The sequence below is a fragment of the Onychostoma macrolepis genome, chromosome 17, assembly GCF_012432095.1.
Source record: "Onychostoma macrolepis isolate SWU-2019 chromosome 17, ASM1243209v1, whole genome shotgun sequence".
Taxonomy (NCBI): domain Eukaryota; kingdom Metazoa; phylum Chordata; class Actinopteri; order Cypriniformes; family Cyprinidae; genus Onychostoma; species Onychostoma macrolepis.
In genome coordinates this window covers 31,265,784-31,290,702 of record NC_081171.1, presented here as the reverse complement: position 1 = coordinate 31,290,702, position 24,919 = coordinate 31,265,784, and the positions used below count along the sequence as shown (strand labels likewise).

Sequence of the window (24,919 nt, the reverse complement as noted above, 5' to 3'; positions counted from 1 at the left end):
TGTGTGAAGTGTGTCGTCTGAGCCCGAGACTAATATTATCTTAATCCTTTTATTAACGTGTTTGCTTTGTGATAGTTGTAATTATTTTCTCTTGCTGTCTGTATTGTTTCATTATTTTATGTTTATTTAAGAGACCTCGATTAGGGAAAAGCAATTAATCCCCGAGACCTCCGGACCCTTCATGAATCTGACATTTAAATGCAAATGAAGGCTCTCCCTGGTGAAATCGTCTCTAAAGTGTCGCTGTGTTAAACGCGAGCCGATCTGGAGCTGCTGAGCGCTCATGAAAACTTGATGTTGTGAGAACGGTGCGTGTCTTTAATGATATGGGCAGATGTCTTCCTCAGAATCCCCTGATTCACTCCTCTGAACCCTGGGAGCGGCTGACTCTGATCTGCTGCGCCGTATGGCTCACGAGATCTGTTCCAGACGCTCTTATTGATCAGCTCACAATCATGGTGATTATTGAGAGTTCAGATATCACAAACCAACTCCTGCTCAGATACATGCACTAAATGTACAAATGTGTTGGAATGGTGTGATAATGCTCACCAAGGCTGCGTTTATTTGACAGTGAAATAGTATTACAATTTAAAGCAACTGTTGTCTATGTGAATATATTGTACAACCCGAATTCTGTATATGTTGGGACGTTTTTTTAAATTTGAATAAAATGAAAACTAAAAGAATTTCAAATCACATGAGCCAATATTTTATTCACAATAGAACATGGATAACATAACAAATGTTTAAAATGAGAAATTTTACAATTTTATGCACAAAAATGAGCTCATTTCATATTTGATGTCTGCTACAGATCTCAAAATAGTTGTGACGGGGGCATGTTTACCATGGTGTAGCATCTCCTCTTTTTTTCCCAAAACAGTTTGAAGGCGTCTGGGCATCAAGGTTATGAGCTTCTGGAGTTTTGGTGTTGGAGTTTGGTCCCATTCTTGCCTGATATAGGTTTCCAGCTGCTGAAGAGTTCGTGGTCGTCTTTGACGTATTTTTAGTTTAATGATGCGCCAAATGTTGTCTATAGGTGAAAGATCTGGACTGCAGGCAGGCAATTCAGCCCCTGGACTCCTCTACTACGAAGCCATGCTGTTGTAATAGCTGCAGTATGTGGTTTTGCATTGTCCTGCTGAAATACACAAGGCCTTCCCTAAAATAGACTTTGTCTGGAGGGGAGCATATGTTGCTCTAAAACCTTTATATACCTTTCAGCATTCATAGTGCCTTCCAAAACATGCAACACGCTGGAAGGTCTCCCTCCTCTTTAGCCCGAAGGACACCGTAGAACACTTTTCCACTTTGAAACAGTCCATTTTAAATGAGCCTTGGCCCACAGGACACGATTGTGAATAAAATATTGGCTCATGTGATTTGAAAGTCTTTTAGTTTTCATTTTATTCAAATTTAAAAAACGTCCTAACATTTCTGGAATTTGAGTTATAAAAGGTAATTTATTCCTGTGATCAAAGCTGAATTTTCAACAGCCATTACTCTAGTTTTTAATACTTTTATTCATGAAGGACTCATTAAATTAATCAAAAGTAAGGGTAAAGACATGTATGATCTTCCAAAAGATTTCTGATGCAAATAAATGATGCTCTTTTGAACTTCTTATTCATCAAAGAATCCTGAAAAATAAAATGTATCACAGTTTCCACAAAACATTTATGATATTTTCTACACAAATATTTTAAAGAAGTCTCTTCTGCTCACCAAGGCTGCATTTATTTGATCAAAAATACAATTAAAAATTGTGAAATATTATTACAATCTAAAACAGCCATTTTCTATGTGAGTATTTGTTAAAATGTAATTTATTTCTGTGATGCGCAGCTGTATTTTCAGCATCATTCCTCCAGTCTTCAGTGTCACATGATCTTCAGAAATCATTCTAATATGCTGATTTGCTGCTCAACAAACATTTCTGATTATTATCAATGCTGAAAACATTTGAAAACTGTGATACATTTCATTTTTCATGATTCATAGATGAATAGGAAGTTCAAAAGAACAGCATTTATTTGAAACAAATCTTTTCTAATATTATAAATGTCTTTGCTGTCACTTTTGATCAATTCCTTGATGAGTAAAAGTATTGTACACATGCACAATAACAATGAAAATCCAGTGAGATTAACGTGAATTACAAATGGTAACTTTCTGGATTTCTAAAATCCAGAAACTCTGAGAAGGGTTTTTCATTTAAAGTAACTGTGAAGAGAATTTAGTGGTTTTATGTGCTGAAAATGTGATAAACCATCACAATGCAAAAAATCATAATGATCCTAGAAAGGGCTGAAATGTGAGCTCATCAGATGGAGCCGTTGAGCAGAGGTGATTGATGCAAGTCTCGTCTGTGTGTTGGCGCCGGTGCGTGTGTGTGATTATTCGATCTGCTCTGTTTGATCCCATGTTCGCCGTGGACGGGCTTTTCCCCGCGGTGAGGATTTCACACGGCACCGGCGCTCATTTCAGCTGAATGTCATGAGAATATATCCATGCAACAAAAGAGACACAGAGTTCATGATTAAAACCAGCATACAGGCAAATACTCAAGACAGAGAGACCCAACGTTAAAGTTTAAGCATCAGTTATATTGACGAGCCACTGATCTGAATCCTGGCAGGACGTTGGGCTTCAGTGTTTCACATGTGAAGAGCTGTTTTGCTTCACATTATGATCTGATGTGTGTATGCAACACATGTGACTAAACTAATCACACGCAGAATCGCAGATGACTGACGCGCTGTCAGAAGTGATGTCTCATGTGAAAGTTTGCACACCTGAACTGCAGTTACTTTAAAGGGGTCACGAACTGAGAAACCAAAATTCCCTTTAGAGTTCCTTGTATTATAAAACCATCCTGTAAATTTCAGAACTCAAAACTACCTACCCATCTCCACCCCTAAACCTACCAATCTCCACCCCCTGGATGTGGATCCAACCCCGCCCCCTGGATCTTTGTTCTGCAGTGAAGGGCTACTGGATTCTAAAGCACTGAAATGACTGCCTGTTTAGCCCCACCCACCAATTCTACAGCACTGCCTGTTTAGCCCCGCCCACAGATTCTACAGCACTGCCTTTTTAGCCCCGCCCACCAATTCTACAGCACGGCCTGTTTAGCCCCGCCCACAGATTCTACTGCACTGCCTGTTTAGCCCCGCCCACAAATTCTACTGCACTGCCTGTTTAGCCCCACCCTGTTTCTAAAGCACTGACATGACTGCTTGTTTAGCCCCAACCACCGATTCTATATCGCTGCCTGTTTAGCCCCACCCACCGATTCTATAGCTCTGCCTGTTTAGCCCCACCCACCGATTCTATATCGCTGCCTGTTTAGCCCCACCCACCGATTCTATATCGCTGCCTGTTTAGCCCCACACACCGATTCTACAGCACTGCCTTTTTAGCCCCACCCACTGTTTCTACAGCACTGACATGACTGCCTGTTTAGCCCCAACCACTGATTCTATATCGCTGCCTTTTTAGCCCTGCCCACCGATTCTACAGCAGTCTGTTTAGCCCCACCCACTGATTCTATATCGCTGCTTGTTTAGCCCCACCCACCGATTCTATATCGCTGCTTGTTTAGCCCCACCCACCGATTCTATATCGCTGCCTGTTTAGCCCCGCCCACCAATTCTACAGCACTGTCTGTTTTGCCCCGCCCAACGATTCTTGCATGTAGTGTTTACGACAGAGGTGAATGCGCAGGTCAACACACAAACCAAACAATAAAGATGCTCTGAAGACAACAAGAAGCTGTGTAGTGCCAAGTTGTGGAAATACAGTGTTTGCGTTGCCTTCGTTCCGATCCCAACATTAGGAAAGAGTAGATTAACTTTATTTTTAATGAACCACGTCGGTAAGAACTCTGACTTTTGTTCACTTCATTTTACCACGTATTCATTTAGCACAATTCGATGTGGGATTTTCAGAAAGATTGAAACTAAAAGACGATGCTGTGTGACTATATTGGATCCAACAGTAATGTCGCAACTCAAGTGTGAGTAACTGTTTTTATTACGTGATCACTATTGCTTTGTCTGTTAAACAGATTGTTTGATATGTACTGAGTATTTATGTGTCTTAAACCTAAATCACAGCAGCGTCCATCTGTGAAGGACGTAGACTGTCAATCATACACAACCATTAGCCAGTCATAGCAGTGGTGTTTACTTCCGAGTCTACAATCCGCCACGCCTGTTCAAACAGAGCGTTCTGATGAGGGGGTTAAAAACAGGATAGAAAATAGCCTATTACTTCAAAATTATGATGTTTTTTGATAACATTATAAGTGGACCTCAGAACAGTACAAAATAAAAAACAGAAGCAGTTCATGACCCCTTTAATGCAAGCGCAGCACTGATGCTGTAGCAGTGTGTAGTGTGATATAACAGGACACTAGTGTGACAGGAATATTAATAAAAGCATTTGCTGCTCCATCGCTTATTTACACTCTTGTTTGTAGCTGTAATGATGAGTCAACGGAGTGAGGATCCATTTGCAGCTTTTAATAAACGGTAGACACAGTTGTACAGGCGTGGTCGATCAACAGTAAACAGGGTTATCAGAGGCAGAGTAATTATACAGGCGAATGATCGGGGCAGGCAGCAAGCAGAGTAAACAACGGTCCACACAACAGAGCAAGAGGGTCAAAGGCAGGCGGCATACAATCCAAAAACGAGAGAAACAGTCCAGGGTCAAACACAGTAATCCAATAGAGGAGATAGTAATGCTCAGAAATGTCAGCCGGGGCAAAACAAGACTTTGTGAAGAGTGAGTGTGAGACAGGGGCTTAAAGGGATAGTTCACCCAAAAATGAAAATTAGCCAAAGATTTACTAGACCCTCAGGTCTGATATTCCTCTTTCAGATGAACACATTCGGAGTTATATTCAACATTGTCCTGTCTGTTCCAATCTGTATAATTGCAGTGAACGGTGCCCCTGTTTCTGAATCTGAAAAAAAAATTCCCAACCATCGCAAAACTACTCCACACGACTCCGGGGTGTTAATAAAGGACCCAAATCCTTTTTGGGTGAACTATTCCTTTAAATAGTTCCGGTAACAAGCTGCAGGTGAGCTGGTAATCAGTGTCAGGTACAGGGTGATGGGAAATGGAGTTTAGAGGGAAAAGTCAATACTCAGGTGATGGCGACCTCTGGTGAAGATCAGGGTATGAGGCAATGCCGTTTATATCGATATACAGTTGTTTGATACGAGCGCATCTGAAAAGTATAGCGGAGGACACAAACTCAGCCGTTGCGGAGAAAGTGCACAATCCAATTTGTTCTAAACATGTGATAAGCTTTATATCAAGGGTTTTTAAAAAAGAGAGATTATAGTATAGTTTCATAATGGCTCTGACTGAAAGGCTGCGAGTGCCGCTGACAGAGACTCTACTTGAGCTGTTTAATGTGTTTGAGATGTGCTGTTTTTACAGGTATATTCTCCATCTGTAAAGGTTAGAAAGTCATGGAAATATTTCCATTTTGCTGTCAGGAGTGCATGAGCCTTCTTCTTCACTAATCTCCGCTAAACTTCACAGACTTCAGTGAACGAGCGCCGCTGTGCACATGCGCACCAAACAGACAGAGCTCAATGAAATAGGAGTGCAATAATATTTGTAGTTGGACAATGTGGCATATGTAGAATTTTAAACCTACAAGTAAGTGTATTTTTATGATGGCACTAACTGTAAAGTGACTGTAACGGGTAATCAAAATAGCCTAATACAAGTCTGTGCTTTTGTTCTTATTTATTTTCATTTTTAGTTTAGTGAATTTAACTTCTGCTTTAAAAGTATTATTTTTGTTTTTAGGTTGTAATGTTAGAATGAAATGTGATTTTGACCATTTTTGCACATATAGGCTATATAGGCTTACATTGTTACATTCACTTTATTAGTTTTCATAGCCTTTAATATGTATTGTTTCGTTGGACAACATTTGGCGGTATGTAAAATATATATTAAATACAGATTTAAAAAAAAATCCAGATACAAAAACGAAAATACAGAGATATGTACCGTATATCGCAAATCGCCCCAAAAAATACAGAGATATGAATTTTTGCCCATATCGCCCAGTCCTATTACAAGGTCAAAACATTACTAAAAAAATGTAACAAAGCACGAATTGTTCACAGTAATATCTATAACATGTATTTAGAAAATAGAGATACTTTTAGACAGATTCCATGAGATAAACAATTTGTGAGTATCCTTTGAGCAATGCATTAATGACATGAATAATGTCGTGAATAATGTTGTGTTAAAGTGTGTGTGTGTGTGTGTGTGTGTGTGTTGATGCTGGCTGTCAGCAGTGATGTCTAATGAGCAGTGATCTCTCCTGTGTGCTCTCACATCATTGACATGCTGCTGGATTTGTGCGCTCAAGTGATATGATGGAAATGCTTTCTTTAGATGAACGATAAACCAGTCGTCACGTTTACCAGTGGCTTCACCACGCATCTAACAATCAGAGTGCTAGTTAAAGGAGATGGAGCTGCTGAAGTGGAAGAAGCCGTAATAGAAACACGGCCGTGTGCTTGTGCCTGGTGCCGGAGCGTTCATAATGTCTGTAATGGGGTGTGTGATGGAGTTTGCAGGGTTAATTGGCGGCTGAGCAGATGTGTTGTTTGTGGAGAGCGTTTAACTTCAGATCAATCAAAATAAAACCTGCTCACTCCTCTCATGCTCAGAACTTCATGAAGTTTTTGAAGTTGCGTATGAACTCTCTCACTCAGGTGCTGTAGTTATCACAATACAATACAATAATTAATATTAATAGAAATTTTAATATTGATCAGTTTTATTCTACAGTATATATTTGTTCTACATTATATATTTGTTCTGTTAAGAAATGTAAATATTGGTAAATTTTGTTCTATTAAGAAATGTAAATATTAGTAATTTTATTTAGTTCTATTAAAGGGGTGGTTTACTGCGATTTCACTTTTTTCATTTTAAATAGTGTGTAATGTTGCTGTTGGTGCATGAACAGTATCTGCAAAGTTGCTTCGCTGAAAGTTCAATGTAAGCGGAGATATCGTATAAAATCAGGAAGTTTAATGCCTACAAAAACGACTCATATGGGACTACAACGAGATACTTCCCGGGTTGCATACGTAACAAACCCATAAATTTGCATCAGCCCCTCCCTCCGGAACATGCCAAAGAGGGGGCAAGGCCATGTTCTGCGGCTTTGTCGAAGAGGAAGAGTTATAGTGGAGAGTTGTAGCCATGCCGTCGAAACGGTGTTATTTTCACCCAGCTGTCAGGTCTTCTGTGTTCGGGCTTCCTACGGACGCTGTAGTTTGTCAACAATGGTTAAAATTTATGTTTGATTATGTTCCTGACAATTACAATCCTAATTTAGCTCTCTGTGCTGCACATTTTACGGAAGACAGCTTCCAGAGTTCAATGCCGGATTCACACAGAAACTGTTACTAAAACATGGAGCGGTTCCAACTTTAAAACCAGAGGCAGCAGTTGTAGGGCCACAACCTGTGAGTAAGATTTCATAATTTTAAATGTATTTGTATGTATAATTTCAGACGTAATGTTTTAGTTTTATCAAGGACGTAAACAAATGCCAACGCTGGCTTTAGTAGCCAGTTAGTTAAATGCTATTTCGTGTGTCTTTGACAAACGCGTACAAACATTTTGGACCCGAATTTGTAATTATGTACTAATTTTGTAAATGTATTTTCCATGTATACTTTATGACGTAATTTTTCGATTTGATCAAGACCGTAAACACAAGCCAACGCTGTTTGGTTTTAGTAGCCAGTTAGTTCGATGCTATTTTGTGTGTATAAGACAAACGTGTACAAACTTCAAAAAATTATATGTAATCACAACAGCAAACTTCATTCAGAAACGTTTGTAAGAGCCGTGTTTATGAAGTTCTGCTTGACTCTCTTCATTACCGCTTTCTGGGTCTGATTCTGGCTCAAACTGATACGGCAATATTGACACCATTATTTACATTTGACCGGAGCACATGCAGCTCTCGCCCGTAAAGGTGATGGGCGTGAAGTTTCCGGACAATGTGCAGTACGCAGTTTAGCCAATCACAACACACCGGCCCAACTAACCAATCTGAGCCCATCGCCTGTTTCTGAGGGAGTGGTTTCAGAGAATCAGGAAGTCAACCGGTCGTTCAAATGACAGAGGAGAAAGTGACTTACGATAAAGGTGAAATATATGAAAAATAAGGCGTTTTTTAACAAACGAAACACGAAGACATGTGATATTGCACCCCATAAACACAATCAAGCAAAGAAAAAAAGCAGTAAACCACCCTTTTAAGAAATGAGCAATATCGCACGAGTCAGCCGTAGGTAATCACAGCGTGCCGATATACAGCCATATCTCACGTCTACTCGTGTGATATTGCGTTTATACAACAGTTCGACATCATGAGTGTGTAAATAAATCAGGAACAACAACGTAGTGTCTTTAAAAGCCCTCTTTTGTACAGAACTACTTTCTTCCGCCACGGATTCAAATCTAAAGTTCACAGTTTAACAGCTGATCCCCAGCCTCCGTTACTAATTCCAAAACGTCACTTTAGAACTACAACCTCAATTCCAGAGAAGTTGGGACATTTTGTAAAATGCAATAAAATCAAGAATCTGTGATTTGTTCATTCTCTTTAACTTTTATTTAATTGACAAAAGTACAAAGAACAGATTTCCAAAGTTTTCACTGACCAACGTAAATGTATCTTGTAAATATGAACAAATTTTGTTTTTGATGGCTGCAACACATTCCAAAAAAGGCAAAATAAAAGTGAAAAGGTTATAGAATATCCACGTTAAACTGTTTTGAAACTGTTCACAGTAAGCAGATGAACTGGCAATAGGTCAAGGTATCATGTTTGGGTAAAAAAGGAGCATCTCAGTCTTTGCAAGCAAAGCTGGATCGTGGCTCATCACTTTGTGCCAAATTTCACAACAGAAGTGTCAAACAAATCAAAAATCACATTTCGCAATGCAAAATTGCAAAGTACCATACATAATATTGTGAAAATATTCAGGGAATCCAGAGAAATCACAGTACATGTAGGGCAAGGCAGGAAGCCTCAGCTGAATGTGCATGACCTTTGAGCTCTCAGATGGCATTGCATAAGAAGCCATCATGCTGCGGTGTTAAATATAGCCACATGGGCTCAGGAGTACTTCAGAAAACCACTGTCATTTACTACAGTCTACTGCTGCATCAAGAAATGCAACTTGAATATCTGTTACTCTAGGAGAAAGCTATACATCAATTCTATGCAGCGATGCTGCCGGGTTCTCTGGGCCAGAGCTCATCTCAGATAGTCAAAAAGACAGTGGAAATGTGTGCTGTACTCAGATGAGTCCACATTTCAACTTGTTTCTGGGAAAAATAGATTTCGAGTTCTCAGTCCCAAAGTCCAAAGGGACCATCCAGACTTTCATTAGCAAAAGAAGTAAAAGCAAACGTCTGTCATGGTATATAGGTATATAAGTGCATCAGAGCAAACAGCATGAGTGACTGGAATATGTGTGAAGGTACCATTGGCATGGAGGCATATACTGGGATTGTACAGAGAAATATACTGGCATCATGATGATGTCTTTCATGGAAAGTCCATGGTTATTAGATCAAGGCAATGCCAGCTCTCATTCTGCATGTGCTACAACAGCGTGGTTTCGTAGAGACAGGGTGAATGTGTTAAACTGGCCTGCCTGCAGTCCAGATCTGACTCCTATTGAAAATGTATGACCAGTCACAAAAAGGAGAATCAGACAATGACAATCACAGACTGCTGAGCTTCTGAAGTCTTATATCAAGTGAGACTGGACAAAAATTTTGCTTGCAAAACCTTAACAATTAGAATCCTCAATTCCCAAACAATGAAACATTGTAATTAAAATGTTGACGTGACACAGGGTTAAACATGCCTCTTTCCCAACATTTTTGGAGTGTGTTGCAACCATCAAAATTTGTTCATATTTACAAAATACATTTACGTTGGTCAGTGAAACCTTTGGAAATCTTTTCTTTGTACTTTTGTCAATTAAATAAAAATGAAAGAGAATGAACAAATCACAGATTCTTGATTTTATTGCATTTTACAAAATGTCCCAACTTCTCTGGAATTGGGGTTGTAGTAACGAAGGAATGTTGAGTTGCTGTATTAAAAGCTTATTGTATTATTATCGTAAAAGCAGTGTATTATGTATAGTAGAGTATTATGAGAAAGAGATGGACTGAGCGAGTGTGATTACCTGCATCTGATACAGTATTCATTCTTCAGCTCAATCTCATATTCACAATAAAACATTAGTCCTAATGTCCGCTGAGAAAAGTGGTATGTTTGTCGTACTCTCCTTTCATCTGTTAAGGGTGCTTTCCATTGACAGCGCTGCTCAGTGCATTTGTTGGTTGCATCTTGCAAGCTGTTGTTCAAAGTAAAAATAACTTATTTTTGCGTCTTTTTCAATATAAAAGTCTTTACTGCTAAGAAATTTAAATATGGGTCAGAAATGTAAATATTGATCAAAGATTTAAATGTTGGTTTTGTTTTATTAAGAAATTTAGATGTTGGTTGGTTTTATTCTATTAAGAAATTTCATTACTGGTCAGAAATTCAAATATTAGACAGTTTTGTGCTATTAAGAAATGTAAATATTGGTCATATTTAATGTTGATAGGTTCTTTTTAGAGTTTTTACCATTGGTCAGTTCACTTCAAAGTGAGAATAAGCGATTCTCAAAAAGTATAATTGAAAATATGATTAGGCCTAAAGCGCAACAGAAAGTGTAAATCAATGCTTGAAATGAAGCAGGAGTTTCACACTCGATGAGCGTCTGATAATGATGTATTTGCTTTTGACGTCTTGTCACACTGAAACTTTGCTGTGAGAATGTGTAGGTGTTTGCGGAACAGCTTGTGCAGTGATTGTGTTGAGTGGTAGAGCTCTGGTCCTGCTGTATCTCAGGCGTCGGCCCGCCGCACAGAGCTGCTGCAGCAGAGCGTCCCGCTGGGAGGAAATGTAGAGGAAGCGCCTGAGCATCCCGAGCCATCAGCACCCCGCTGAGCGCTGACTTTACACCGCTTCCTTATTATGGTGTTTACTGTTCCACCTCCTCCCAGACTCCTGCGGGCGAGAGACGCGCTGAGAACAGGACAGCAGAGAAACATCAGATTCTCCACTGGACAAATCACTGCAGATAAGCCTGAAAATAAGCTAAAATAGCTCCCAATCAAGAGGATAGTATCACATTTCTTATTTTAAGTTGTTATTCTTGGGAATCCTGGATATGTGAAGCAATCTTAAAAGTGATTTCTGGACCTATAAAAAGTCATGGAAATTAACAAAATCTTAAAAGGTCACAGACTATTCTGTAATTAATATACATTTTTCTAGTTATGTCAAGTTCTATAATATTTTTTTATCAAGAAGAAATTTCATAAATTCTGGAATTACAAAATTACAATTTTTATTTCTCTTTATTGTATGTAATTATTTTAACGTATTTCTAATTATTTGTTTTATTTTAATATACTGTACCTATTTTATTTAATGTATACATTATATAATATATAATGGTGAAAACAGTTGTGCAACTTCTTATTTTGTGGAAAATGTGATGCTAAAAAAAAAAAAGTGGTTAAGTAAGTTTTTTTTATATTACAAAAGTAGAAATTAATACTTTCATTCATCAAAAGTGACAGTAAAGACATTTACAATGTTACAGTAGATTTCTATTTCAAATAAATGCTGTTCTTTTGAACTTTATATTCATCTGTGAAAATGTTCAACATTGATAATAATCAGAAATGTTTGTTGAGCAGTAAATCAGTATATTAGAATAATTTCTGAAGATCATGTGCCACTGAAGACTGGAGTAATCACAGAAATCGATTACATTTTAACAGATATTCACATAGAAAACAGATTAAATTGCAAAAATATTATACAATTTTAACTATTTTTGATCAAATAAATGCAGCTTTGGTGATCAGAAAAAACACTGAAAAATCTTAATTTCAAACTTTGGACCGGTAGTGTGATCTGGATGGGATTACGGTTTCAAATGACGTGAGGCATGAATGTACCTGAGCTAGAGTTTTGGGCTGGTGTTGACCCGTGAAGGTGGTCCACCGATACGTTTGAGCTCCACGCTGAGGAGCTGGATGTCAAGGGCTGTGAGGTTGGCCTCTAAAGCCACTAAACGAGACCCTCCGGATCCCAGCACAGCCTTATTACGGCCCCCGAGGGCCATTAACAGCCTCCCGTTCATTACGGCACCTTGCCGCTGTTAAGTGCTAATCTTTGGCGTATTAAAGCGCGCTCGTTACAGACGTCTGAGTGAACGCTTTACACACTGCTTAAAGCTGCTATTGTTTACTCGTGGCCGCGCTGGAAAGTGGTTCGATGTTGATCCGCAATCAGCGGTGGCTGCTTTAATCTGGATGTAAGTGCAGCGTTCGCCCGGCGGGTCACGAGCAGAACACGGCCTGGAATTGGGAGAAAAGGCTCTCCGCGCCACCTCTGATTTATTCGCCGTCTGCTTTCGAGTGAATTTCAAAATAAAGTGTATGTAACCCGTCATTATTCTGCTGTGCTCGAGTGGGATGTGAGTGGATGAAAATTGATCCAGCCAATTGAAAAGGGGGTTAAGTGTTTTTGCCCTTATCGACGGCCCAACAAAGCGGCTGTTGTATAAAACACTCATTTGTCCCCCATTAGCAGATGAGACAGTGTTATTTGAGGGCCGCATTGTGCCGCTCTCGAGTTTGAGAGGCGATAATGGCCCGTGCGCAGACGCCAGCCGAGAATAAAGATTTTAACACTGCAGAGGAGGAGGAGGATGATGATGAAGAAGACATTTAAAGCCATCACTGCCGGTCTCCAGTGTGGTGAAATGGTGTAAAATGATCTGGAATCAATCGCGCCGCGTGTCTTTGTTGTGGCTCGGTCACGCGAGTTTTGAGGGTTCAGATGATCTTTATTCAACTGCTCTGCTCTTTGCTGGTCTTGGCTGGTTTAAGCTGGTTTAGAAACCAGCTCAAATGTTTCATCAGCATGCATTGGCTCCGCAAGCCTTTACTTCGCACTGCTTGTTTTGTAACTTCAAGCAACCTGGTAACACTTTCTACAGGCTTTCTGCGGGTCTTAATTCACCCTTCCACAAAATAAGGCCCGAAATGTGTTGGTAACACATTACTTGTAGCATTTATATATAATGCATTATAAAATGTTAATGCATTACAAAATATTTTAATGCATTAATTAATTCACCTTATAATGCATTGTATAATCTCACGAATAATTGTAACCAGAGTTATTATAAATTATAAAACTTTGCTATTCATTGCTACATCTTTAGAAAGTACAATGCTTTTAAACAAACAAACCTTCAGATATTATAATGCATTTTAAATTTGGTTACAACAATTATTCATGAAAAAAGGCATTGCAACATGCATTACAAATACCTTTATGCATTATATCACCACTTAAATCAGAGCAGAAACTCTTAAATTCATAAAGTCAGCAGCTCTCTGTGTGTAGTTTCAAAGCAGAGGCAGCCTGTGTATATCTACTGCTGTAGGGCCAGTTTTACTAACCAGCGCAAACCGTCTTTTGGTGTTAAAATAGTGCTGTCAGGTTTTACTAAAGATGCGCAGTCACGAATTAGCGCTGAAAAGGCGTGGACACAGTTATTTTTGCGCCTGACCATATTGAATATGCATTTGTAGGAGTTTCCCTTTCAGACGCAAAAGTTATGTGAGGAGAGTATTCAAATGAATTATGCAACGCGTTTTACTAACGTTTGCGCTCGTCAAATTACTGACATTTGTGCCATTATTTAACGCCCAAAAAAAGCATGTCTTAAACTATTTTGCGCTTGAAATGGCTGCAATTGTTGTTGCTGGAGGAGTCACACAGAGAACAGAGAGCTCGTGGTAGAAGGGACAGGAGTTTTTCCACACGTATTAATTTATTTTGAATGCCAGAAGAACACATTATCCGAGCATATCGTTTGCCAAGCCATGTTATTTTTAATGTGCTTCAGAAAATAAAAGACGACTTGGATTCCTCAGAGTCGCGCAATACCAGCTCCATCAAAACTTCTAGCTAACCTTCATTTTTTGGCCTCCGGTTCTTTTCAACGTGTGGCTTCTTTATTTCTTTATTCTTTATTTGCGACTACGCTAATTTGCACTGTGCTTGGTATATTGCGATGGTCGATATGTAATTGAGATGCATCTGTGTTCTTTAATTTGTGTATTGTTAGTAAATCACCCGCAGAAATTTCCACGCCCATCGGCGCTGTTTTGGAATTGCGCTCTTGCTCTTTTCACTAATTTGCCCTGTTTAGTAAAACTGACCCATAGTGTTTTGTTTTGTTGAACAGCTGAACATCCTGATGAATGAAAGACATTTACAATCTTGTGTGCATCTGTTCATTGCTCTGGTTGCAGTGCATTGTCTCTGTCTCTTCTCAGGAGGAGTGTGCCGGAGCGGCGCCGGTGGAGAGCAGCATTGCGGTCGTGCCATCTTTGCCCAGAGGAGCAGCGGTGGAGCTGCATGTCACGGCTGTGCAGGACTGTCCCGCAGACAGATCGCCTCATCTCTCCGTCTCAGAGATCCCGGGGTGCAGCGTTGAGTGCCGTCTGCTGCAGTCCAGCTGCGCTCGATACGCCTCTCTGTCTCTCTCCGTGAGTTTGAGCGATCCTCCCGCCGCGGCCGAGACCGTCACCGATCAGCTGCTGTCTTCATACCAGAGCGCTCTTCACAAGACCAGTCTCTCTGCGCTGTGTGCCAGAGTTTTCTATAAGAGCCACGACTCGCTCGTCACTCAGATCGCCACAGGTACGCTTCAGCTCCACAATCTAGGACTGCTAGTAATGTTTGGTCACTCATAAAGGAATAGTTCAGCAAAAAATGAAAATGTGTTCACCGTCAGTTCATCCGAGATCAGGATGAGTTTGTTTCTTCATCAGGTTTGTAGAAATGTGTCTCTGCATCAGTGTCTCAGCAATGGATGCTCTGCAGTGAATGGGTGCCGTCAGAATGAGTCCAAACAGCTGATAAAAACATCACAATAATCCACACCACTCCAGTCCATCAGTTAACATCTGGAGAAGACAAAAGCTGGAACTAATCCAGCGTTAAGACGTTTTTAACTAAAATACATAGAGTCTATAATCCATAATAACGCTTCCTGCAGTGAACAAGTGTTCTGGTGTGAATCAGGAGAGAAATCTGCAGATCAAGCAGCGTTTACAAGACAAAACAGCTCTGAACAAATATGTGGCTGGATTTTGATGTGAGAGACAACAGCAGATGCACTTTTTCACTGAGGAAGCGTTATTATGGATTATGGACTCGGATTTTAGCTGGAAGAGACAGTTAATTATGTCTCAATGTATCATATGTGATGCATATCACACCCGTCACTGTACACACACACAGATTCATTCAAACGTGATTCCTTCAAAAAGACTGATTCACTCAGGAACAAAACACTGCACAACAGTCCTATTCAGTTATTTTTAATGCCAAAATAGGAAAAGGGAGTTATTAGCTTCTTGATTATTGAACTGTTGTATAAATCAATATCACATCTTGCAGTCATGCAGATAATGGGAGAAAACCGCACTCTTTCTCAGCCTCTCTCAGCTTTAACATTTGGGTCCCGAATTCACAGAACATTTTTATTAAATTATTATTGACTGCTATTTTCTTGTTATTTTCTATTAATATTGAGTGTTTCCCATATAAGAATGTTCTTATCTTTTTTCTTAAAGGGATCCCTGGCTATTAAGACTTGTATGGCTTAATATAACGTACATTATGTCTCTTACTGAAATATGTAGCAGAAAACACATTAAAGATTTGTGTTATTTTAAAAATCATATCGTTTTATACATATTTTGAACTATGGGGGGGCACCATTTTTCTGATGATGTAAAATGGTTGCACTCGGTGAGCTACTAGCGCTATCTGATGCTATTTTTACCACAACACAACTCGGAATAGACAACTCGGAAAATAAAATACTGATATGATGACCACCGCTACTGAAAGAGCTCACAGGTGGCGATGGATATAAGTATAGGTTTAAACCAAATGCTGTACCATCGATTTTTCCCCACAAGGAGTGTAAACGCCCCGGATCTCGAGGGAAATCCGCTGAGAAACTCCTCCAGCGGCCGCGCATCCACATGTTTACATCTAACAGATGGCATCTAGCGTTTCTCGTCTCAGCCGTTTGCAAGCTCTTTCAGTAGCTGTGGTCTACTAAAAGACTCAAAGGCATCAGGGCTAAAGTGGAGAGAACAAAGAAGCGGGTCTTCAGGAAGTTTTATTCGTCACAGGCATCTTCCCGTTCTTTTCTCCTTTTCTTATCGCTAGGAAAGCAGTGAAGTCTTACATTACATCGCTTCTTTTGTTGCCCTTCGACTGAAAATTACAACCAAAAGCCTCACAATGTGGTATCGTGTCAGTATTTTATTTTCTGAGTTGTGTTGTGGTAAAAAGCGCCAGTAGCTCACTGAGTGCAACCATTTGACGTCATCGACGCAGAATGTACTGTGCACGTAAAATAATGGCGCCCCCCATAGTCCAAAAACGATGTCGATTTTTCAAATAACATACATTTTCATGGGTTTGTTACTACATATTTAAATAAGAGACATCATTTACGTTATATTAAGCTATACATGTCTTAATACCCGGGGATCCCTTTAAGATTGTTTTAAAGACAAAACTTGAGAAGAATTTTAATTACCGAAACAAATGTTCTTAAAAATCATCGAAAAATAACCTCTTCAAGTTAACTTTCAACTTGTCTGAAATCCCCAAAAGTAGGATGGTGAACGAATTTATTGTTTCAAATATTAAACATCACAACAAAACACCACCTATGTATACAGCATATAACAAATATTACTATTACTAGCAATGTAAACAGTGATCTGACATGATTATGGCATGATGTGCTTCCTGCTTTTTCATTTCATTTTTAGCAGCATTCACAGGAGGTTCTTCAGAAGATATATGAGAACATCTTAAGAATTTCACTTCTTATAAACCTCTTAGATTTTTTTGTTTGTTTTGCTTCACAAAATTTCTTAACATCTTTAAGCTGATTTTTCATGAATCCCTGAAATTCTTCCTGTTGTTCCAAAGCTGTAGGATTCGTTCTGTGAAGTGATTTTGGAGAATATCCTGGCTGCTCTTTTGCATCAAATGAACTGAAGTTGTCAAAATGACACAAAATCGTTCATATGACTATAATATGCTTTATATTCCAAATCTTCTGAAGTCATTCATATAGTTTTGTGTGAGGCTGAAAATGTAACTACACTTCTATAGTAGTGTTTGCAGAGCTCCAATGCTAAGATCATATTGAGATATTAAGATCAGTGTTTTGCAGTCCGCTGAGAGTCCGAGCGATTTCATATTTACAGGACGTTTCTTGAGGACACTTGCAGTCGTTCATCAGTCTGACATGCGTGATGTTTTGAATGCAGGCCTCGCTGTTACTTATTACAGGAAATGAAATTATAGAGTGAGGCGCGGAATAGAAATGAGTCGTCCCGTCTGAGCGTCTGCCGTCTGTCGGTTTGTTTGTCTTGAAGATGACGTGAAGCCAGTACAGAAGTCAGTCTGAATGCACTCTTACAGGAGCATCGCGTCTGCTGACGGGGTTTTCTCAGGCCTGGTTTGATATCAGACGGTCTCAGAAGTGGGATCGAGTCTGGAGCGGTTTTCCATTGGCTTTCTTCTACCTCCCGAAGTTTGTTTTCACATCAGATACGTTAAGAGACATCAGTGTCAGTGATAAAGTGATTAGCATGAAGTCTGGTCCACATTGCAGTTTATTCTGACCATGAACGGCTGCATCTGAGAATGATGATATAGAATATTAGACTGTAAAATCAGCAGTAGAATTGAAGAAATGATTGGCAGAAATGACCCTGTGGACAAGAGTTATGGCTCATTTATAGTCATTATTTGGTTATTACTTACAGTATAGTTTTAGATAATTTATTTTTTAAAAACTTTAAAACTTAACTTTTATTTTAGCTATTTGCCAAGGCATCCTTTTGTATCTCCATTTAAAGTGATGTACTAAAATAACTCAAAAGTTAACACACACATATGTTAGTATATGTATTTATATATATATATATGCAAAATTATTGAAACTTTTTAACTAATTAAACTATATAGTCGTTTAAAAATAATAATACAATTCACAAAAACATAATTGCTAAAACATTAAAATAAAATAAAAAGTGTTAAAATGAATTTAAACAAAATGTAAACATAAAAATTGATTCAAATTATTACTGACTATAATAGTTTCTCAGTAATACTAAAATAACACTGTTTTGGACTGCTTGTTGTGACTGAATACGGATGTAACTCGTTCATCTATTCAGGTTGATCTGATTAAATGTCCCGAGTTTAGGGTGTTTATTACGTTATCATTCAGAAGGCATCTAAATTCCTTGTGTTCTATTATAGATAATGCTACAGAAACTGAAAGCATTTAAATGTTTTGAGACAGAAGCACTTCTGAACTGTGTGAGTTATGATTGATGCATTAATAACCACACACTATTATTACACATTATCTGTGTTAGAGTTCTTCATCTTCTCATGTGAAGGTTTCTGTTTCTGAGGCATGCGTTCATATGCTGTAGCATATGTTCAGACGTGTTTATGGAGCTGTCAGTCGTCTCGATGGCCTCGGAGAGCGCCCAGAGCCGCTTCACGGGTCACAGCCCCACCATATCAGAGGAGAGATGAAGACTTCTGCCCTCCAACCCTTCTGCTTGGACGGGACAGTTGAGCATGAAAACACAGATCTGTTGGCTTCATGCAAGTCTGAATCTCCTCTCGTATCGCCTGACAGATGAGTGTTTGGCTTCCGGACATTTGGACGCATCTCAGAGAACCACTGCAGAAGGTGTCTGTGGTCTGACGCGCTTCAGAAATCAAGCTGATGTTCCTCAGCAGAAATGAACATGTTTACATGCACATCAGTCGATAGCTACCAGAAATCAGTTCATTGAGATAACCTGTTTAAACAGTTCACATGCAACCAGTAACCTGGAAACACAAGAAAGCAGTTCTGTTCCTGTGTATTCCTCTCTGATGTGTTGTGACGTTGTTAAAGCATCAAGCCTCACGTCTGAAATAATAGTCAGGAAAACTTTTTCTTTTCTTTTTTTTCTTTTTTTTTTTAATGGAACAGTTTATTGAACCTTTAGACAAAATCTAAAAAGTTTGCATATGTGCCTTTGTTGAGTATCACATTTGATCCATCAGGCTTTCATGGCTCACATAGTCTGATATAGCAAGAAAATGGAGAAAAAACAGCTTGGTTTTATTCAGAAACTCAAACTGAGCAAAAATATGCATTGTAATGTAAATCAGTGAGATCTTTATAACAGTGCAGCAGATTCTGACGTAAATATCAGCGGTCGCTCTATATCTCCAGTAATATGTCTCAGTCAGATGAGACTGAAATGATCCAAACATATAATGCAATGCTGGTTGAGAGATCCTCAGAAGATGTGAGATGAAGATCATTCCTCCGCTGAGGAACAGTGAAAGTAAAGCTTCTGGAAAGATCCTGATGATCAGATTTGAGACGCACTGATTTTTCTAGAAAATGATTGATGGAGAATCAAGTAAAGCTGAGCTGCTTCAGTCCAGTAAGTGTTCATCTGGAAACATGACTGCAGTTATTCTGACGTTTACTTGATCAAAATCAGTCAAGATTTGACAGAAAAAACACACGAGAAGCAGCAGCTGAAGCTGGACGCTTCTACAATTACACTAAAAGAGCTTTTACTGGATAAACAACTCTAAACTATCAACCAGAGACAGAAGACATGCAGCAGATTGAGAGAGAAACAGGCTTAACAGCAAAGTTTTGATCCTGTTGATCATTTAAAAGCCTTAGAAATGTATGCATGAATGAATCTACAGTAAGAATGCTTTATCACATGCAGACTTCAGTAAGCGGACTGAATGCAGGTTTATATGCCGGGTGAAGTCAGGGTAATGAGCAAAATCAGTTTATGCATTAGAAAACAGGTTAACGCGTTTACATGACCAAACGTGTTGTCAGCTTAAGCAGAATCGGTTTATAAATATGTATGTAAAGGCACTCAAGGTCTGAATATTATGAGCAATTACACAGGTTTAGTGGTTAATGTTACTGACCCACAGGCTGTGTTTGGAAAACATGAACCTGTCAGAAACTCACTGCAGGATTCTACACATCTTTATTGGTGCTTCTTTCTGCTTTTCTTTATTATTATTTAATGTGCACATAAATAAATCTGTCATGGAAGCAAGTTTTTACTGTAGCTGCTATTTAAATCTTCATATTTCAACAACAAATTGGAGTAGAAACAAGATTTTAGATGCAATTTAAATGCTTAGATGGAAAGCATTTTGATTATTAAATAAATTAGATTAATTAATTACACAACCATGAATCTTGAAAAACAAATCTGCTGATTTGCAAAAAAGGCCAAATATTACCTAATTTGTTGATTCAGAGTTCAAAATTATAAATAAAAACATTCCATCAAGTACATCGAGTTTTATAAATTTTTTATGTTTTTATGCAATAACAAAGCAAAGTCCTCCAAATGTATCATTTAACTTACAATCTACAATCAAGTGGAAAATGTGATAAAATACTCCATTTCATGTCAAAGAACTTTAAATAAACTTTTATTTAAGCTTTTATCCCAAAAAAATCAGTTTGGATGCATGCAGTAAAAATAGAAAGCTGCGGGATCATGTTTGCATTTTCTTCTGTTATTGGTCACAATTCTACTTAAAATCAGGATCAGGCATAAGATAATGTCATACACATGAAATGGGCTGAGAATTGATTGAATAGTTGTAATCTGGCTGAGATGTGTTTGTGGCAGTTTTTCTGCTGATTAATGGAAAATGCATGATTCTTCACCTTACAGATGCTGGTTGAAAGCAAAACTGATATAATATGCACATGTTTAGTGAGAAAGTGGCATGCTGTGGCAAACAGACAGCTCCCCAGAATTAGTGAGAAACAAGTATAGGATTTTATTCAGCAAATATGATGCAGGACCGTGTTATTGAAGTTTATTTTCAGTTTGAAAAATGGATGTAGATTTTGCTTTAATGGTAAAAAATTCCTATGACTGGAAAAGTGTTAATGGATGTTTTTTTTCCATCATTACGAACTCAAACCGGGGCCTTTAAAGCGGCAGCAGCAGCAGCAGCGTCTCATGAAAGGCGGACATGAATGCAGCGTTTGATGGCGATGAAGGTGACCGTGTCTCTAATATAATGTGCTCTCCTCAGACAGCGCTGTTGATCTCCTGTTGAAAGTCCAACGGCCCGGAGAGAACCGCAGGCCTCCGTAAAACACAGAGGAAAGCTGCTTTTCATTCACACTGGTTAATTACTCGCCGTGCGATCTGCGACGTGCTGTGTGTGTGTTCCTAATGAAAGAGCCTGATGACTATCAAAAGAGATTTCACCTTTCCATCGCAGCTTCCCTTCGTTTGTCTGATGGTCTTGTTCGTTTTTGTGCTTCACACAGACTGCGCACTGACCTCAGTATCCCAGCGCTGCGGTGCACTCGGGCTAATTGGAGTTAAAGTCATTTACTCACCTTCATGTTGTTCTTGGTTAATTGTTGAAACATGAAGCACGATAAGATAAGAAGATAAACGAGAGGTTTCTGTTCCTCCTCCTGTCCAGGGAGCATAAAAGACTATAAATGCATCATAAAATGAATCGAGCGCTTTAATTGAAGTCTCATGCCATCACTTTATATGATGAACAGGTTTAGTCATTTATTCACAAATAAACACATGCATGCAGCGCATCACACAAACACTGCTGTGTTTACCGTACGTGTATGTATGCGTGTTGTTAAATCTGCTCAGCGTAGTGATCATATCTCATCAGATTTAGATTGAGCGATTCATTTGGATTTGTCAGAAAATAAACCTCATTCAAAGGGAAAACTAGCTGATTTTTCTGACCCCACTGAATGATATATATTCTTGTTTTAAGCATAAATGCATTTACTTTAGCTATATTTCTCAGAAAACAAGACTTAGTATTCATCTTCATTGTGCATCTGAAGTAAATCTCTGTTGTTACCAACATAGGTTCAAGAAAACAGCATTGCGTGGTTGAACTACAGCTTATAAGCAGAGTTTATCGTTAGAATATGACGTGTGGAGTTAAACAGATCATGCACCTGAGCAAAACAAGCAGCTAACATGCAGTACCTTCTATGGTTCTCCTTCTGTACATATATAGCAATGTTGGTAACACTTCAGTTTAGGGACCAATTCTCATGCTTTTCAATAAAAATGTCAGCAAATTTGACATGCAATTGTATGCCGCAGTGGAACGGGAAAAACCGCAAGCTTATGAGACGCCAGATGAGCTTCTTTTACTTCGAGCGCCGTTTCATGTGCGAGATGCTGCAAGGACAAACACGGCCGTCAAGCACATGTTTACATAGAAAAAAAGCAGAAAGCTGTGCAGAACTATTACTGTATGTCTGCTATTTAAAGTCTGACAGACTGAAAGCTGCTGCTGTTTTACTGATACTGTTAATAATCATTCACTACTGAACATCTGCATTTCAGCTGTGGATTATTTAGCATTTTTCTTATATTATTTCTGAATGTATTTTAGAGAGGTTTGGGTTGCACTTTATTTTACAGTGTCCTTGTTACAGTGTAATTACACATTCAAGTACTGAGAAATATTAATTAACTACATGTACTTACTATAGGGTGGGGGTTTAGGGTCGGTTACACACTAGCTTCTCTAATCTTTTTCTATTCTATCTGTTTTCTTTTTATTTATTATATAATTATTTGCTCTGTGTTAATCTGAGATGTGTTATAGCACGTGCGTATCGTTGCTCTTTTGTTGATTTAGTTTGCGTCTGTCGTCCTCATCCGTAAGTCACTTTGGATGAAAGCATCTGCTAAATGACTGAATGTAAATGTATTAACTGTGTTTCCAGGTGTGCATGAGATTGTACAATGCATTATAATGTGCATTACAAGGCATAATTAATGCTTTTGCAAAGTATTATTCATAAAGGCTTTAAGTAAAGTGTTAGTGAACTTTCTTGAACCAGATGATGAATAAAGAGAATGGTACTTGAACCACGTCTATCTAGTTAAACGTTAAAAAATCAAAACCTTGAAACGTGAACCGGTCAGATCGGTCAAGTGTTTAGAGCAGCTGTAATGGTGGCGTGTTGTGGGTTGTTCCCGGGCGTCCTGAAGTGCTATACGGGCGTATCAGGTGACCGCTGGTCATTCTCCTGCGCTTGCAGACCTTCCCGATCAATTCTTCTGCAGATTCTACAAGCTGTTAATCTGCTGCAAATGGCTAACTAAAGATTTTCTGCTCCTCTGTGTATACAGCGGTGTGTTTGGAAGCGCTGACCATATGTCTGCGCTCAGAGCCACAAGCTGTCGAGGGTAACTGAAGTGTGTGTGTGTTCTGGGCCGGATGGAGTGTGAAGCGTGACCCTGTGCTCTCGTGTCTGTAGGGTTGGAGCGTCTGGATCGCTGCGGTGCTGCTGTGGCTCTGGTTCCTGTGGAAGATCTGCCGGATCGGTGTGTCCTCCGCGTCTCCTGCTGGCTCAGTGTGTAGCAGACAGATCGTTGATCTGGAGTTCTGCTGTTGCTGGTCTCCAGCTCAGGTCACCTGCGGTCTGTGATGCTCTTTGTGTTTTCAAATGTATGCATATTTGTGTGTTTGTTAAAGGGTTCCTTCACCCAAATGATGGTTCTGTCATTCATGTCATTCCAGACCTTTCGTTCTTGAACACAAACACACATTGCACATGCTTCTCTTCTCCCTTCAGTCAAATTGTATCGCAGGTTTAGTTTGTTTGTCTCCAGCTAAAGCAGTTTTGTTAGTGAAACAGCTTGTAAACAATGTCATGCAATGTCACATTTTCCTCACGAAAGACATGTAATGTCCATAAACTCAATAGATAGAAAAAAATTAGTTTAGAGAGGAGCATTTTAATAAATTACTACTGCTGTCAAACATCCAAAATAAAAGTTTTTGTTTACATAATGTGTGTACTGTGTCTATTTATTGTGTATATATAAATACACACACATAACGCATATATTTTGAAAATATTTACATGCATTTATATTCATACAATTTATATCATATATAAATATATTTAAAATATAAACGTAACATTTTTCTTAAATGTATACATGCATGTGTGTGTATTTATATATACATAATAAATATACACAGTACACACACATATATTATGTAAACAAAAACTTTTATTTTGGATGCATTTGACAGCACTATAAATTACATATTCAAATATTACAAATAGTCATTATTTTTACTGAACCTGTTAGTGATGTTTTATTTAATGCATGTTTGAATAAATCTGTCATGAAATCAAGTTTTTTACAGCAAGTGAAACCTAAGTACTGTACACAATTTGAATATACGTTTTTATATATAACTTATGTGCATATTTAAATGTATACAGCTCCATTTTTATGCTTTTTTTATTATTTGAAATAAATGTGAATAATTGATTATTCAAAAGTTTGATTTGGGTTTTAGTTTTCAGCTAAATGAAAACTTTAATTTTGGTAAATATTAATTTCAGTGCATGACTTGATTGTACGGCTCGTGCTGTATTAGTTTTGTGAGAGAATCAGACTGAACTGAAAATCTGCAAGCTGTGTTTTCACACACATGTATTTAAATGTTTATTTCGATCAGTTATGGAACATGAGAAACATCACTGATCTCTGAAAACACAAAAGTTTGAAAATATGAATGAGATTTTAGAGTTTGGCT

At 38.6% G+C, this 24,919-nt stretch overlaps 1 protein-coding gene across 2 annotated transcripts in view; it reads left to right on the top strand.

The window, feature by feature from the left end:
* dph6 (diphthamine biosynthesis 6) overlaps positions 1 to 24,630 on the top strand; it is a 95,511-nt gene extending 70,881 nt beyond the window's left edge. For both annotated transcript variants that reach the window (XM_058749613.1, XM_058749614.1), the window contains 2 exons: positions 14,512 to 14,878; positions 23,622 to 24,630. In XM_058749613.1, coding sequence (XP_058605596.1) covers positions 14,512 to 14,878; positions 23,622 to 23,725 — 471 coding nt within the window. In that variant the 3' untranslated portion in view covers positions 23,726 to 24,630. The remainder of the gene's footprint in view (positions 1 to 14,511; positions 14,879 to 23,621) is intronic.
* The last annotated feature ends 289 nt before the right edge of the window (positions 24,631 to 24,919 follow it).